The 18,068-nt window shown below is 47.1% G+C and overlaps 1 protein-coding gene across 4 annotated transcripts in view; it reads right to left on the reverse strand.

The window, feature by feature from the left end:
* The window catches only part of LOC142559716 (nuclear pore membrane glycoprotein 210-like), a 248,521-nt gene that overhangs the window by 153,860 nt on the left and 76,593 nt on the right, over window positions 1–18,068 (reverse strand). For all 4 annotated transcript variants that reach the window (XM_075671288.1, XM_075671289.1, XM_075671286.1 and 1 more), the window contains exons 6-7: window positions 17,594–17,716; window positions 17,470–17,526 (exon numbers count right to left, since the gene is read on the reverse strand). In XM_075671288.1, coding sequence (XP_075527403.1) covers window positions 17,470–17,526; window positions 17,594–17,716 — 180 coding nt within the window. The remainder of the gene's footprint in view (window positions 1–17,469; window positions 17,527–17,593; window positions 17,717–18,068) is intronic.

Genomic DNA, 18,068 nt, shown 5'->3' on the forward strand with positions numbered 1-18,068 from the left:
TGCAGAGCCGATCCAATGCGTCGTCTATCCGCGGAAGGGGTATACGTCTTTCTTCGTGATCTTGTTCAGTCGACGATAATCGACGCAGAAACGTAGGGTTCCATCCTTTTTCTTCACCAGGACAACAGGAGATGCCCGCGGGCTTTTCGACGGCTGGATGATGTCGTCGCGCAGCATTTCGTCGACTTGTTGCCTAATAGCTTCACATTCTCGCGTCAAAACTCGGCAAGGGCTCTGGCGGAGTGGTCGAGCGCACTCTTCAGTTATTATGCGGTGCTTTGCAACTGGTGTTTGTCGAATCCTCGATGACATCGAAAAGCAGTCTTTGTATCGTCGGAGAAGACTTCTGAGCTGTTGCTGCTTGCTCATGAGGAGACTTGGATTTACGCCGAAGTCTGGTTCGGGGACTATGGTCGGCGGGGTAGATGCGGCAGAATCTGAGAGGACAAAGGCATTGCTCGTTTCCAGAATTTCCTTGATGTACGCGATTGTCGTGCCCTTGCTGATGTGCTTGAACTCTTGGCTGAAGTTGTTTAGCATCACTTCCGCTTTCCCTCCATGGAGTCGAGCGATCCCTCTTGCGACGCAAATTTCACAGTCGAGTAGTAGATGCTGGTCACCCTCGATGACGCCCTCTACGTCAGCGGGTGTTTCGGCGCCGACGGAAATAACAATGCTGGAGCGCGGCAGGATGCTCACTTGACCTTCAAGCACACTCAAGTTGTGGTAACCACGTAAGCTCTCCGATGGTATCGCTTGATCTTGTGAAAACGGTATCGATTTCGACTTCAGGTCGATGATTGCGCCCTGTTGGTTCAGGAAGTCCATGCCAAGAATGACGTCTCGTGAACACTATTTGAGGATAACGAAGGTGGCAGGGTTTAGTCCGGTCATGAACAGTAATTCTTGCCGTGCAGATTCCAGTCGGCGCAATGAGGTGTCCTCCAGCGGTCCAAATTTGGGGGCCCTCCCATGCAGTCTTAACCTTCTTCAACTGGGCGGCGATGTGTCCACTCATTACAGAGTAATCGGCCCCTGTGTTGACTAAGGCAGTGACTGTGTGGCCGTCGAGAAGCACGTCGAGGTCGGTGGTTCTTTGTCTGGCGTTACAGTTGGGTCTTGGCGTTGGATCACGGCTGCGTCGTGTTGAACTGAAGCTGGAACGTCGCGTCGTCAAGTCGTCTTTCGTCGGTGTAGTCTTGGCTTCCGGACTTCGTCGGGATGACGGCATGTCATCATTAGGTCATCGAGATGGTTTCTTCGTCGTCTTCGTCGGCGGTGGAGGATCTTCGTCAGTTCGACGAACAGCAACCGCACCTCCATCGGTTACTCCTTTTAGTTTTCCGGATATGGGCTCGCAGAGCGGCCTCGGGCTGGGCCGGTATATGGTCGGCGCTGCGGCGACAGGTAGCGGCCTGGTGACGGCGAACGGGACGGTCGTCGAGGGCTCCATTGAGTAGCGGCGAGGTAGTCGGCGATGTCACGTGGGCGCTCTCCAAGCTGTGGACGCGGCGCATTGACGGCGAACCCTCTCAGTCCCAAGTCGCGGTATGGGCATCGGCGATACACATGGCCGGCTTCTCCGCTGTGATAGCAGAGCGGGCGGTGGTCAGGGGCTCGCCAAATGTCCGTCTTCCTCGCGTAGGTGCGCTGGGCGACGGGTGGGCATGCTGGCGGCAGCGGCGGCTGACGGCGGAATTGCGGCGTTACAGGGCCCTGGCGCAGACGCGGAGGGGGGCCTTGACGGCATGTGACGGCAGGGTAGGTCATCGCTCCTGGCTGGGACTGCGGTAACTGAGGTTGCACCTCAGGAACTCTAAGCGATCGCTGAGCCTCATCTTTCACAATGTCGGCGATCGAGGCCACTTGAGGCTGCGACAAAGGCAGGACCTTGCGCAGTTCTTCGCGCACAATGGCCCCGATGGTCTCTTGAAGGTCGTCGGAACCCCGTCCTTGGACGGCGTACTGTGGCGTGAGCCCCTGGCGCTTATATTGCCGGGTGGGCATCTCCAGAGTTTTCTTGATTGTCGATGCCTCTGTAGAAAACTCAGCTACGGTCTTCGGCGGGTTACGAATAAGTCCGGCGAAAAGTTCTTGCTTGACGCCCCGCATCAGGAAGCGGACTTTTTTCTCCTCCGACATTTCCGGGTCGGCGTGCCGGAAAACACGGGCCATCTCCTCCGTGAAGATCGCGATCGTCTCGTTTGGCAGCTGCACTCTGGTTTCTAGTAGAGCTTGGGCTCGCTCTTTTCGCACAACACTTGTAAACGTTTGCAAGAAGCCGCTTCGAAACAGGTCCCACGTCGTTAAGGTGGCTTCAAGATTCTCTAACCAGGTCCTGGCAGCGTCTTCCAATGCGAAATAGACATGCCGCAGCTTGTTGTCGCTGTCCCAACAGTTAAGCGTAGCGACCCTCTCATACGTCTCCAGCCAGCTTACCGGGTCCTCAAATGTGGAACCGCGGAATGTCGGTGGCTCCCTGGGCTGCTGCAGAACTATTGGGGCTGCTCCGGCTGCCATTGAGGCTGTCTTCTTGGTCGTCTCTGGACAAACTTCTCTGACGACTTCTTTTCTCTGTCTTTGCGGTTGAGGCTTGGATTACGGCTTGTCGGGGGCGTCCGGTACATGAACATAAAGCACCTCCACCAGATGTCACGTGGCCGTGACGTTGAATAACACAGTAGCAATACTGTGAACGACAAAACTAATTTATATTGGGCGAACCTGTGCCCACAAAACACGCACACTTATAGCACAATGATAGCGGCGAACACGGTCGGCGATCGTCGAAAATCTGACCGGCGGGTCAAGCACGTCGGCTTATACATCAGTCGTCGAATGTTCCAGAGTAATTGCTGGGACCCGCGTGCCTTCCACAAAGTCCTGCATTATTCGCAAAGCGCACACATGCGATCAGATTACACAAGGTTCGGTCAGAGACAGCGGATAGAAGCATTGATAAACTTCCGATACATGCAGGCGCATCTTGCGCTGTGCGATAACATTTGTTAGGTGGTAAAACGTGTCCCCCGATAAAGACAAGTACACGTGTCAATATACATATATACCCAAGAATGTGGACGTGAAACCAGCTGTCGCCATAGCTCAATAGTTCGCATTATGCGAAAGTAATGGCTTCAGCTCTCAACAGCAAAAAGTTACCTTATTGTCCATTTTCATTTGTCATTGTTATGCTTACATTCTACTTAAAACAACAAAAATTTGCCTCAATGCTTTCCTTGACTTCATTTTCTGCTGACTTCATATTTTCATGACAAGCAAATAATTTGTGGGGCCGCAACATTCATATAAGGACGGATTACCAGCAAAGCTGTTTAGGCTGCATACATGGGCTGCATACATTATGAAATCATTCATTTTTTTAATACAGCACCCCACTATGCCAACAGAAGTGCTGTCGCAGTAACCGTACCTCCCATGCATATGTCGCAACCGCTACTGCAGCTGCGTCAGACATGCCGATGTGGCAGCTCCGATGCACGTGACGTTATATGACCACAGAAGCCCACACAACATGGACAGGCACCGCCGCCACGCTCTTTCCTCCTCTCATTATTCGTCAAACAAAGCGCATAAGGCCAACTTGCTAGACTAAGTGCACTTTCTAATATATATATATATATATTGTTTCTCTTACAACGCTAAATTTATGTGGTTCTATTTGGACCCAAGATAAACTTACATTTAAAAGTTGGAGTGCTTGAAGCCTGCTTTACCTCCACCGCAGGTCGGCCCGGTATTGCATATTCTCCGGCATCAGCCCATGCATTCCTGTCCACGCACCGTGATACGGGTGTAAGCCTGCCAGGGTGTACCCTCTGGGAACACATGGCCGGTAGTGAACTATCTCTGAAATCGGCGCACACATTCCTGTTTCCTATACGGTCATAAGCCAACCAGGGTACCTACTGGGGAATGCATGCCCGGTACTGCATAATCTCTAGAATCGGTGCACACATTCCTGTCTCCTCTACGGTCGTTAAGCCGCCCAGGGTACCCCCCTGGAAATGCACGACCGGTAGTGCACTATCTCCGGAATCGGCGCACAGAGTCCTGTCTCCTATACGATAGTAAGCCGACTAGGATACTCCCCTGGGAAAGCATGCCCGGTACTGCCTAACCTCCGGCATCAGGGCACAGATTCCCGTCTTTTATACGGTCGTAAGCAGATCAGGGTACCCCCCTGGGAAAGCATGCCCGGTACTGCATAATCTCCAGAATCGGCGCACACATTCCTGTCGCCTATACGGTCGTAAGCCAGCCAGGGTACCCCCGTGGGAATGCATGCCCGGTACTGCATAATCTCTGGAATCGGTGCACACATTCCTGTCTCCTATACGGTCGTAAGCTGACCAGGGTACCTTCCTGGGAACGCATGCCCAGTACTGCATAATCTTCTGGATCGGCGCACACATTCCTGCCTCCTATACGGATGTAAGCCGACCCGCACGGGTGCCCCTGGGAATGCATACTCATGTGGAACTATGGCGTACAGTAGCCGCAGAATAACTCGATTCCGTCGACATAATTGAGAAAGGCTTTTAATGGGCCTGATTCCGCCCATGAAGCCCTGTTGACCGAAGGGAGTCCCTGTTTTTCTTCTCTCGTGCTCGCTGACTCTTCTCTTCCAGGTCCGCCCGCGCTTTCAGTGAAAACATTCCCGACTGCGCAGTGAAATTATGCATGGAGTTCAAGTGGGTATAGCTTTCGGATAGGCCTTGTTATATTAAGACCTCCTTGTTTTTCTGAACTTCTGAAGACTTCAGTCACCCTGGCGAGTTTTCATAGTTGACTGCATGAAGTCTTGGAATGCACGATAATGTCATCTTCCCGGAAGTCTATGGCTGATCGATTGGCCGCGAAATGAGCATATTGTAGTTGTAGTAGATATTCTTTTCACCATGGCTTCCAGAAGTTTTTGGTTAGAAGCTTTTCCATAGGCATGTCGACGAATGGTGTCAGCTCCACCTTGAGTTGCTGTCAACTTCAACAGCATCATAGGGTATAGCAGTTAGTCGTCATCCAAGCAACAGGTCGGCTGGAGTCAATGTGCATGGTTCTCCTACGTCTGTCTCAACTAAAGACCTGGAGTTGATTACAGCTTTGACCTCTGTCGGCACTGTCGTGATTTCTTCGAAATTGAGGCAGGCTCTGCCGAGAATTTTGCGCAGAGAAGTCTTCGCAGATCGGACCAACCACTCCCACCATCCTCCCCACCAAGGACCATTTGGCACTATAAAATTCCACGAGATACCAGTGGAGGTGAGGTGGTTCGCCACATCCTTTTCCGGGAACATGTCAAAGAGTCACTTTAAATGTGCTGACGCTTCTTGAAATGTCCTAGCATTGTCCAAATAGACAATGTTGGGTCGTCCTCTTCGGCCGACAAACCGCTACATGCACAATATGAATGATTCGGACGTCATGCTGGAAACAAGTTCGAGGTGGATTGCTCCCGACATGGCAAATGCGAAAAGTGTAACGTAGCACTTGGTGTCACTATCTTGTGTGCGTGCTAGGAGAGGTTCGGCGAAGTCAACGCCAACAACTTTGAAAGGGTTTGTCGGCACCACCCGGTGACTTGGTAAAGGAGCAGTCGGAGTACCTCCTGGTCTGGCGGTGAAATGTTTGCACACATTGCAGATATGTATAACCTTCTTGGCCAGGACATGCGCTCGACAAATCCAGTAGTGCTCTCTGATCTGGGTAAGAGTTTACACCTCCGTGCAAGACTTGCTGATGAGCTCTTATGGCCGACACAGTGAAGTAAAGGTGATTTGCAGGGAGAATCATTGGGTGTTTCACTCCTAGCGGTAACTTCAGAAGTGACAGGTGTGCACCGACTATGAGGATTCCGTCGGCGTACATAAATGGGCGGAGATCGGCATTGCGCGACGTGGGTTCTAGTGGTCGTCCTTATGTTATGCAGTTGGTCTTCATAGAAGTTGTTTTTGGACGTATTTAACCCAGTGGCACCCAGCCCGAATTACTTGTTGCTTTCAGGTGGCTAATTTCTTCTGTCTTGTTTTGACAACGGTTTGTGAACCTGAACACCCAAGCTATTATTCGCAGTAGGTGCTGAAGCTTGATGAAACGCTCAATACAAATGACTGGACTCTGCACATTTGCTGCTATTACTTGAACTGCTGCTATCTTACTTCTGACAGTGCCGTCCAAGTCCAACAAAATGGACAGTTGGAGAGGCCACTTGTCCATCGATCCGTGTAGCCAGTCAGGACCATGCCACCATCTTGAGCACAAAGTCACTTTGTCTAATGTCCCTCCCCGCATTAGCAAATCAGGTGGATTCTCCAATCCTGGGCAATATCTCCACCAGGATGGTTCTGTTCTGCATTTAATTTCCATGATATGATTAGCCACAAACGGTTTCCATCTTATGCAGTCTCCTCATATCCTGAAGGTGTGCTGAAACACAGTATCTTTTTCAAAGTCTTAGTACAAATTGTCCCCCTTCTCAAGACACTCGTTGAGAGACCTACTACCATTTTCATGCGATGATGCATCAAAAACCACCCGAACTTTTGTGGTCAACACCTGTTTTCTGATTACTTCTTTGTGTGGAATGTAATACATCTTGCCTTGCTCAGGAGGGAGGTCATCAAATATTTTGGCATAGCCTGCTCGTGCATACTCACGTATGATGTCATCGTATATCCGCAGCAGCCCTCTCTGCTTCGTTAGTTGATTAAGAAGCTTCTGCAGCCTTGTGACAGCAACCTGTTTCTTGTCTGAAAGCTCAAATCAGTCTTTCCAAGGCAGTGCCACTTTATATCTTCCGTTTCATTGCCTTAACAACGTAGAACATCGCCCAACAAGAGTCTCCACATTTGATCAGCGCCGATCAGCATGCCGATTCCACTTTTCGTGATGACTGATGCATGTGCCAGTCTACTGGCTATGTCTCTTTCCAGATTCTTAAATAAAGCAACAAAAGACAGTTCCATTTTAGTTTCTTTTATGTCTTGGCATGTATGCGAAATCTCATTGGCACTTAGCACAACCTCGATGTCAGAAAACTTACTTCGTAAGAGCAGCTCCACTATTCATCAGTTTTCTGCCACCTGGTCTGGCGAATGTGTTGAGAGCTATCTTTATCGATATAACACACTTGAGGCCCAGGTATCTTGACAAGTCTTCAGTAACAAATGTCCGTTGACTCCCACCATCGAAGACACCTTGCACATAGCAGCAAGTGTTGTCGATTACTGCCCAGGCTCAAAATTTTTGCAGGAAGAAGCAAGTGTATCCATCGTCGCTTTGTTGTCACCCCTTACCGATGTGCAAACTTTCTCTGTCATTCTTGAGGCCTTGGTACGAGCTCTGAGGGATTTTTTGTGGGTCGCACATACTTGAGGCATGGTCACCTTTGCCCCTCGTGCAAGAGATCCTCCGTGTGCAGTCAAGTGCCCTATGACTTTGGCTGTGCATCGGAAGCACCGTTTATCCTTTGATAGCACTTCCTTCTTCTGTGTCAGAGGCATATCCGCAGGGCACGCTTCTCTGGGGTGCTGTCTTGATGTGCAAAACACACACATATCCTTGCAAGGTTGAGACCCACGAGCTGAGTTCGTGTGGAGGACCGACAACACAGGCTGCTTCAAGTAGCGACTGCGGGATGGCTGGTTTGATGAAAGCTGACCATCGCTGTCACACATAGTCGTCCTCATAGTCACTCTTTCTCTCGTCTTCCCAGTTCAACCGAAAGGAACTTGAGTAGACCATCTAGTCTCAAAGAATCAGCAGCATTGTCCACGGTAGCACTCTGATTTGTGCAGCACATGCACAATGTTGACTGCAACATCTCAGGGTAAGGCCCTAATGATTATGTTGCAGAGCATGGAGGAAAACGACAACCTTTTCACACTCAATGACTCCAGGCCTCGGATGTTGACAAGTACATGGTCATATAGTTGTCGGAGGGCTCTTTTGTTGCTAGATGAATGAACAAGAGTCAACTGTCATAATGTTGCGAAGTATTCCTGCTTCTGGCATGTCTTGTCCCCAAAGCATTTCTGCAGCCTATGGCATCTTTATAGCATCCTTCCATAGTTGGAAGACCTGCAACCGCTGAAGCAGCGTTTCCTTTGAGAAATAGCCACAAATAATGAAACTTCTCAGTGGTGGTAAGACTCGCATTGTTGTGAACAGTCTGGACAAATTGCTTCCAAAATACCGCCCATTTACACAGATCTCCAGAGAAGGGAGCAACCATGAGTTTTGATATCTTGGCTCCCTTCCTTTCTGATGGTGAAGCAATGGTATGGGTAGCCGGCGTCAAACCCTCGGCTGCGCGCGCAGTCGCACTTGAAATGAGGTCCCGCCTACTCATCAACACAGCGAGGGCACACGTCGTGTTACCCTCATATATTCCACGAGTGTTTCGTACTCTGCTTGGAAGTCCTCATCCATAATTAGGCTCTTTAGCTCCACATTTATCTTGTTTAGTTTGTCATTATTTGCCTTCAGCCTCTCAGAGACGAAGTCGAGTTGCTCATGTGTTGCGGAGTCTCAACAAAGAAGCGCACTTGCCTCGTTGATGATCTGACTGTTCAAGGATTGCTGTGAAGTCTGCTTCGCCTTGAGCTTCTCCACTTTCATGCAGGCAACTCATAGATTTCGACTGGTCTATCCTGGGTAGTTTGGCACCAAATTTGTAGAATTGCGGCATACATCAGCTGCAGAATAACTCGATTCCGTCAATATAATTGAGAAAGGCTTTTAATGGGACTGATTCGAGCCGTGAAGCCCTGTTTACCAACAGGAATCCCCGCCTTTCTTCTCTCATACTGACCGAGTCTTTTTCTCCTTTTCCTGGTCAACCTGCACTTTCAGTGAAAACAACAAACAACAACCCGGTATTACACTATCTCGGAGATCGGCACACAAATTCCTGCCACCTATACAGATGTAAGCTGGCCAGGGCAACCTACCCCCCCCCCCCCCCCCCCACCCACCCAGGGAACGCATGCGGGGGATGCATACAGGAGCTAGAGGTAAACAGCTTTGCTGTAAAATCGGGCCCCTCAGTTTTACCCCCTTTCCTCGATCAGTTGGAGTAAACATTTGCAGATGCATGTGGACCAATCTCTTGTCGAGAAGACGTTCATTATAAATTCAGGACAACATTCATTTGGGCTAGATGGTGCATACTTGAATTACGAAGGAACAGTGCCAACGAAGACTATCACAAGTGGGGAAAACGACACAGGACAAGCGCCAACTCCATCTATCTTTATTCACCGAAAATTCAGCAAATATAAGAAAAATCACAGACATGGGCACAATGACCATAATGCATCATCTGCCAAACCGTTCAAGATAGGACATTTCGCTTTTGAAGAGGGTCATGGAAGTATCACTAACACAGTTTTTTCCTCTTTTCTTTATATGGAAGGCTTCCAAAACCTCACGTGCCTTTGTTTCCCTGCTTCTGCCAAGAATCTTTATCTCTCTGAACCGTGGTTCACACTTCTTGCAGTACTGGCATTGTTTTCGTGGCGAATGTTCTGCGGCTCGGTCACACGCAGTGCAAGTTGAGCAATGTTGTGAAAGATGCGCACCTCCTTCTTTCAGCGACCGCACATGTTCAGCTGCACGATCATTCATGCATCTGCCCGTTTGGCCCACATAGGTTTTCCCGCAGGTCAAAGGTATTTCATATACCACACCGGTGCAGCACTTTACAAACTGCTTTCCATGTTTTTTGGTGCAGTTGCTCCTGGAACCCTGGCTCGCGACGCGGGCGCAGAGCTGAGCTTGTTTTCGAGGAGCCGAAAACACCACTGGGACGCCGTGTCTGTTTGCCACCTTTTTCATATTGTGGGCTATCCTATGTATACGGAACCACTTCCGGCTTCGCAGCTAGTTTTTCTTGCGCGCACGGTTTCTTAACCATGGCACCTTTGATTTTTTGCAAGATCGCTTCAGCCACTGCTGTGATAACCGTGCTTGGGAACCCTGCCGAAACCAACCTATTAACTTGCTTGTCAAAACTCGCACGCATTGCATGGTCACATGATTTCACAAGAGCAGACTCAAGACAAAGTTTTGCAATAGAACGTTTTACTGTTTTTGAATGCGCCGACGCATAAGGAAGAAGCTCCTTTTGTGCTCGAGGTGCGTACTGCCAACATACATGATCTTCACCCAAGGTAATGTTAATGTCTAAAAACTGTAATAGCCCCACTTGTGATCGTCTTCGTTGGCACTGTTCCTTCGTAATTCAAGTTCATTATAAAGGCAGCATTCCTCCGCAGTGAAGTAAATTTCTTCCTCTTTCCTGTTTTGCATTTCTCATTTTAATGCAACCTTCATTTAAATTCTTTCACCTCAGTGCTGGGTCATCCCATCACAGCAACTCACGACTTGATCACGCTCTCTAAGCATAGCTTTTTTTCCTTTCTGTAGCGTCGGTGGAGTGGCTAAGATGCAAAACCCGGGATAGCTACTCTGTGAAGCCAGAGCTCTTCTTTATAAACTTACAAAGAGATAGATTCCTGTGATAGACATCAATACAACTTTGGGAGTGAGCAAACAACAGCAATTGCTGTATGACAATCCCACGCCACTGCACGCTACGACGAATACCATTGATATAACAACAAACACCCTCTTTTTGATATGAAACGCTTCCATAAATTCACGTGCAAGCAGGTTACCATGGAACGCAATGACGATGAAAATGAGTTGGCTTGATTTTCTGCCAATGGCTCCATTGCCCCCTTTTATTGCATGTGAGAGAGTTTTGACATTCATATTGCACAACTTAAGTCAGCTGCATTTCACTGTTCAGTTTTAGCTGTTGTGTCTGAAACATCCTTCAGAAGATGGAAGGTAAAAAGGGAACAGAGCCAAAACTTAAAACAAAAAGGCCCAATGTGGTTCCGTGTGTGTACAGTTTCACCTAACATGGAAAACGAGGTAGATATGCACAATTCACTTTTTCTATACCCCGTTATCCCTAGCAGTGTACATGGCGAGGGAATGCTTCAGTCTTCCCTTCTTTCAATTCACAATGTGCGCTTTATCTGTTTTGCTTCTCTTTACCATCATTGTATATGTATTACTGTTATTTCTTGCAGATATGTGAAACTGCATTTATGTTGTTTCTTTTGTGACTCTTCCATCGTTGATTGTGTTGTTTTATTACATTAGTGAACTTGTAATTTGTATTTCTATCTTGCCTAATTTCATCACAATTTGTGTATGTTACATTGTACGCTTAGGAAGTGTAATTTCAAACGTGACCATGTATTATGCCTTTTTTTTTTTTTTTTTTCGTTATGTAACTGCTCCGTGTATAGGGGCCTACGGCTCTGTCAAGCTGTGATTCATGACAGCTTTTACTGCAGGTCTCCCGTGTCTTTTATTTTTATGGGACACAAATAAAGACATTATTATTATTATAAAGTACCCATTGTCTTTTGCACACCGAGCAAGCTAGCAGGGCTGTGCCCATTCATTTCAGATCCACTCAAGAAGTCCCCGTGCAAGAAAAAACAAGCAAGGCCTTATGCTTCCAGCAGCTCGCATGCAGAAGGGTCCATATCTGCTAGACAGGCCACTGCAGTGATACCCGAGCATACGAGCATGAGCTGTCGGTCAAAGTCACATTTACTGACACTGCGTGTCCTACGTGTGAGCCTATGCTTCTAGCATATGAAATTTTGGGAGAACCGGTGACATGCTTGTGTGTGAAATAATGGAAGCGTTTCACATTAAAAAGAGTGATCATGGGTGTATTACAGCTACCCCTGTCACGGCGTGCAGCAACAATGATTCTTTTATTGTGAAAGCAATACTTCTCGCACTTTCGGCCCATCGGTGGTCGTGGCGCCTCCTTACACAGCTGCGCGTCACATGACCGTGTGACGTCACGCCAGACCAAGAGACGGGGCCCCAGCTCGCGGCATCGATGGTGGAGGTGTAAGAGTTGAGGAGGACTTTGGGATGAAAACTTGGGAGGTTTATTTACATTATTTACAGTGAGAGTCAATTAACAGTCTTAAAGTCATTACAGGCAGGCAGCAACTCGGACGCTGCGGCCCGTGGCAAGAAGTTCGAAACAGATGAATCAAGGAATCTCTAGGAATGCTCTAGGAATGCTCTCTTGCTGCTCCCGGTCTGCGTCTTTTAAGCCCTTTGGTGTCTGGAAGACACGTCACGTTCGGCCAATGGGGGAGCCCGCTCAAGTGTCATCATTTTCGGCCAATGGTAGGCGCCTGTGCGATGGTGTCACACCCGGCGGAGAGGGTCGCTGCACGTGTGTTTGTCCGAGGGCTTACTTCTTTCTCCCTGCGGTCTTGCCTTGCTGACTTGCAATGCGCCGTCACAATAGGCGGATGGGGCAACATTGCCAGGTTTTCACGACGCATTACAGCCATCTAGCTTTGGGACCCACTTTACCCGCAACAGTGCCAGGCTCTCGCTTCACTTACGGGAAGAGTCAAGCAGTGAATAGCTCCACCTGCGGCACACTAAGTGGGGGCCGCCAACTTGTTTGCACGTGCTGCGCCTCAGGAATGTAGTATCTGTGCTTCTGCTCTCCTTAATTAGCTGTGGTGCGATTCGATGTGGTCTGGTGAACTCGAAGTAGACTCAAGAAACGGTCCCGTATCTAACAGAGGCAAAGCCTTCCACGCCGCTGCTGCGGCACTACCGAGAGAGGGTGCTCGCTGGTGTGACGTCACGCTAGGAGGATAAATGGGCCTACAGCTCGGCTCCTCGCAGTGGTCGACGCGCTGCCTTGCGCTATGTCGGATGATGTATAGCCATAAGTTTAACAAAGGGCAACCATGTCCACACCATCAGCCAAACCAAGGCGCAGCCAAGGGTATTGCTTTCGCAATCTTCCAGGCTTAACAAAGCTAAGCCTACAGCCATTTCTTTTTTCAGGAAATCCTATTACAGTGAATACTGAATATAACGAACTTCAGGGGACCGCGGTAAATTTTTTGTCATTCTGAAAGACTGTCATAGTGAAAGCCACAAAATTAACCATTCTGCCCATCAACCCATCAGTTCATAAGTTGTCACCACATGAGCTATCCACGAAAACGTCCCTGTTGGCTCTCGGCACGCACTGCTGCTATTTTCCATAAATTCCGCTGCCATGCACCACCGAAGCACCGTATAATAAGAGTGACACGCACATAGAACAGACGCTGAGGCCGAGAAATCTAGACAAAAGGTAGCGTCTTGTCACTTCTAAAGTAAATGTTTCTTGCCTTTTGTTTGCTTTTCACGTTTCTTGCTGTGGACATTGCAACTGGCTTGCTCGAGACGGACGCCTGAACTATGTCGCAGTGCAAGTGTGCTTAAACGACACCATCTGGAAAGTGCAAGGTGCAACCCTGTGGCATCCCTGCGAGTATGGAGGTTACATTTCACCGCGAGCATAGCTAGCATGGCCGCAGAAAGAAGAGCAAAAGAAAGAGGCGTGTGCAGAAAGTAGGGTGAAAGAAGTAAGAGACGCGCCTCCGTTGCTAGAGGACACTTTTCTGGGCAGAACATGCCCTCGCAAAACCTGATGTGTCGTCGCCTCCGCTTGCCCGAATTCTTTTTTCTTTTTCTTTTTCCGGGTGTCGTCTCGGGTTTTCCGAACCCATTTGCTGCGACATCCACTGTCTGTGCCTTGTCTTCTGCTAGCCTACTGTTTTGGCTGCCGTGGATGATACATGAAAATCTAAGAATCCCCAGATTTCAGAATTTGTAGTACTGAGGCGTTGTTAGCATCACAGAGAAACTGAATAACGATCGTTATTCTGAGAAGTTCGGTATTCTGAAGTTCGTAATATTTAAATATTTTTGCATTGAAGCTATAAGAAGTCAGCAGGGGATCTCTGAAAAGTTTGTTAACCTGAAAATTTTGTTAATGTGGTGTTTGTAGTAACGAAGTTTTCGCTGTATAGGCTACCACAACAAATGTCTGGTCATTCTTTTACCATGCACCTGGCCCATTTCTTTGCGTCTGCTTACAGTAAAACTTGGTCATGAGTAATGCCTGTTCCACATGCCTCTTTGCCCTCTGTGTTAATACAATGTTGTTCTTTCCCAATATGAACTAAACAACATTGACTAAATGTTCATTGCTCTCTTCCTTAAGGTGCCGTTTTTTCTGACAGTAATAAAACAGCTTAGGAAACTGTATGGAAGCGTTTCATTTTCATTAAGTACTGTCCAACTTCATAACACAATGAAGGTCTATGCATACAACAGCTTCACATGGCAAAGCGACATTACTTTCAGCTGTTGCTGCACCATAATGCACCATAATATTTGAGCTGGCGATTTCAGCAGACTTGGATACCATCGCTCGACCACCATAAAACTGAAACGCAGTGTCTACATATAAAATCATCAACAAGAGCTTAGTATGTTCAACTGCAATAAATTCACGATGTCTAAGGCCATGGAGTCAATAGAACTACAAAACTACAAAACAAACTGATGTCTGCTTGGCCTCCATATTCCAGTCTTGGACCAAATTTACAGGAATTTGATGCAGCACTGACATATAATTTTTGGGAAAGCAGAACTGGTAGCAATATATTTGTGCCAAACAACCTTTTCAAGGCAACTTGAACGAATGTAAGTCTACATATATTGCCTCATCCTGCAACAGTGACTCCAACATAGAGTGACTTTTTGTGTTGAGTTTTCATATTTCTTTTGTAACATAAAAAGCGATTTTTTCCATTATTTCAGCATTTCAATGTGAGGTAAATAAGCATTGTTAATATTTTTTTGTACCCCTGAGCAAATTAATGTGCAGTGTATGCCAGTTTATCATCCTGAAATTTTCCATTTTTTCTGAAGAAAAACATTTTTTTTTAAACCATTGAATATATCTGGATATTTTGTGTTTATATTTGTATGGCTACTCATCAACTTCAAAGCTCTCCAATTTGACTGACAGCGGTCGAACAAGAAACCTCTCTTGTAATTGTAATTGTAAGCAGCTAGTAAGACAAGGGCCGTAAACAATTTATTAGTCTTATTTATATTTTATTGCAATGGACAGGCAGAGCTTTCCTGGTGAGCTGCTGAATGTAACTACGTGTTCTCCCAAGTGCTCGCTCATATGGTTTGCCAATTTATTGTGTGCTTATGGCATCCATGGTGATAGAGGTGCCGCAACAAGACAACTGCAATAAAAGGATCAAGTGGTCTGTATAGAAATATACTAAGTGCTTACACTACACTAAGTTCGGTGCAATAATCTTTAACCCTTTTTAGGTTTTTGCCGTACATGTGCAGCATCTATCTTTTATTTGATATATCACATTCATTTCATTTCATTTCATTTTATTACCTTAAAGACCCCTTGATAGGGGTATTACATAAGGGGTGGGAATACATTAGTACAAAATTTTCATAATACATAAGTGAACACGCAAACAACAACAAAAACTGCATGTGATAAAGGGTTACATACGTCAGCGCAAATACATAGAACTAAGTAATACAAACTAAAGTTGCACGAGCATATAAGTCTATTAACACAAGTCATTTCTATTCTGAAAAGTGCGCAGTGACACTCTCCATGAATGTACAAGGGCAAATGATGGCGGAGATTTGGTGGGGCAGATTGTTCCAATCTGTAGCGGCATGGCAAAAGAATGAGGCGGAAAAGGTAACAGTGCGCATGCGAGGGCGGCCCACTTGAAAAGTGTGGCGTGTACGACGAGATGTTCGGGCTGCGGGGAGGATATAGGGTGGTTGATTAAGCGAACTGTGATAAAACTTATGGAAAAGTGCAAGGGTTCCAGTGCGCCGGCGCGTACAAAGGGGAAGTAAATTCAATTCTTTCTTTAAGTGAGACATGCTCACGTCATATGAATAATTAGAATGGATGAACCTTGTGGCACGGTTTAGAACGGCTTCGAGTGCGTTAATGAGATATGTTTGGTGCGGATTCCATATGGCGGATGCATATTCCAATTTTGGTCGGACTATTGACTGGTAGGCCAGTAGTTTAACAGGTTTGGGGGCGCGTTTTAGATGACGCTTGAGAAAACCCAGCGATTTGTTAGCAGATGAAATGATGTTACTGACGTGTGTTCGCCAGGATAAGTCGTTAGATATAGTAACACCTAGGTACTTGTAAGACTGCGTAGCACACACGGGAATGTTATTAATTGTGTATTGGTAAGGAAATGGGTCGCGCCGACGAGAAAATACCATCAAGTTGCATTTCTTAGGATTAAGTTCCATTAACCACCGGTCGCACCATTGCTGTAAACAGTTAATGTCCTCCTGAAGTAAGTCTTGATTAGATGTGCTAGTAATTGTTCGATAAATGACGCAGTCGTCTGCGAACAAACGAACGCCGCAAGACACGTGCAAGGGTAGGTCATTAATGTATATTAAGAAGAGTAGGGGTCCAAGAACAGATCCTTGCGGTACACCGGAAGTCACTGGTAGGTAGTTAGATGCGCGGTTGTTAACTGTAACGAACTGAGATCTGTTTGTCAAGAACGCTTCAATCCATCGCAAAATGTCGGGGTGAAGGTTCGCAAGAGAAAGTTTTAGTAGTAGACGTTGGTGTGGTACCTTGTCAAACGCTTTTGCAAAATCTAGGAATATCGCGTCTGTTTGGAGGTTAGAATCTAAATTAGTGTCAACAGTACTGGTTGTTAAGCAGTGATGCCCTCTCTATGGAGTCGCACAAACTACTCATTGGAAATTACGTTTCCACTCACCGAGGCACACTATGCAACTTATTTACTTTCAGGTACTTCCTATCATGGTCGTGCGTGTCATCTCCAAGGCATGCATGGAGGTGATGCTATTGTCTTCCATAGTCACCGCTATGGTGTTTCGAGTAACTTAAATTTAGCCCCATGCAGTCCAAAGTTCAGAGTTTTCTTTTTCTTTGCCATCAGTTGTTGATCCCCCTTGGGTTATGGTTCGTGTCCTGGCGTACATTGGCCTGCCGTCAGTCGTGGGTTTAGTATGGCCGCATGCGGTGCCTCTTGCGGCAACTGCTCAAGAGTTTCTTTTATTTATGTCTAACATATCTTCAGCCATAAACTTCACTGTAAACATTCGTCTCAATCTTTTACCGTATAGTGTGCGTGTGCCTACTGTTGGTGCATGTAAAGCATTTCTTGATAGAAAATGTTATTTGCAATAAATGTTTTTTGTATTCACGTGTTTCCAATCATTTCCTACTACTGAAAACTGTAATTTAAAAAAAATTACCATGGAGGCACGTTTTTTGTGAAAAGGAACAAAAATAAACTTAAGATAATCTGTTTCCTTTCACTGTAGAACTGGCACACACTGACTAGTGGCATAATTTGACAGACATCTTTTTTCACACCCTCATAAGCGATGTAAATAAGCAACAAGTTGTGCAACAAGGTGTCACCAGTAAACCGCTTCTCCATTAGAAAGGGTAGCCATGATTAGAAAGAGGCTCACGAAGGTAGCTTGGTCTGACTACGTGCACATCGGCAGTCCGCAGATTGATGGACGAAGCTGGAAGGCACAGTCAAGGTAGCACCATGGAATGGGCAGAATGAGGTGCTTCAGTGTCAAAGGATACAGGCATCGGCAAGCAGCAGCCGGGTGTGGCCAAGCCCTTGGGCCCAGACGCATGTCCCTTCCACACGAGCCACCTGGTCATCCTCCGTGCGCAGGGAATATGACTGCCCAGGTGCCACTGCAGCTGCACATAGAACAGCACATTCCACAGGGTGTTTGCATAGTTACTGCCACAAAATGGTGCACACTGGCATGCTGCTGCCAAGGTCAACACAAGCTTTAACAAATTCAGCCTAAACAAATTGACTACAAGCGTGGATATGCAGCCAGCAATGAAAGCAAGCAGCACAGCATTAAAGCGCTGCAGCTCTATAATGAAAGATGAAAGCAACCATGTCAGGGTCACCAGCTCCTGACCTGGTCTACTAGCTCAGTGCTGTAGCTCTCCGCTGACAAACTAACTGGGAGGCTATGAGAAAGAAATGGCAAGGTACGTCACAAGTGCTATCAGAACATGTTTACGATAGGGCACAATG

Source organism: Dermacentor variabilis, chromosome 10, assembly GCF_050947875.1.
Source record: "Dermacentor variabilis isolate Ectoservices chromosome 10, ASM5094787v1, whole genome shotgun sequence".
Lineage (NCBI taxonomy): Eukaryota > Metazoa > Arthropoda > Arachnida > Ixodida > Ixodidae > Dermacentor > Dermacentor variabilis.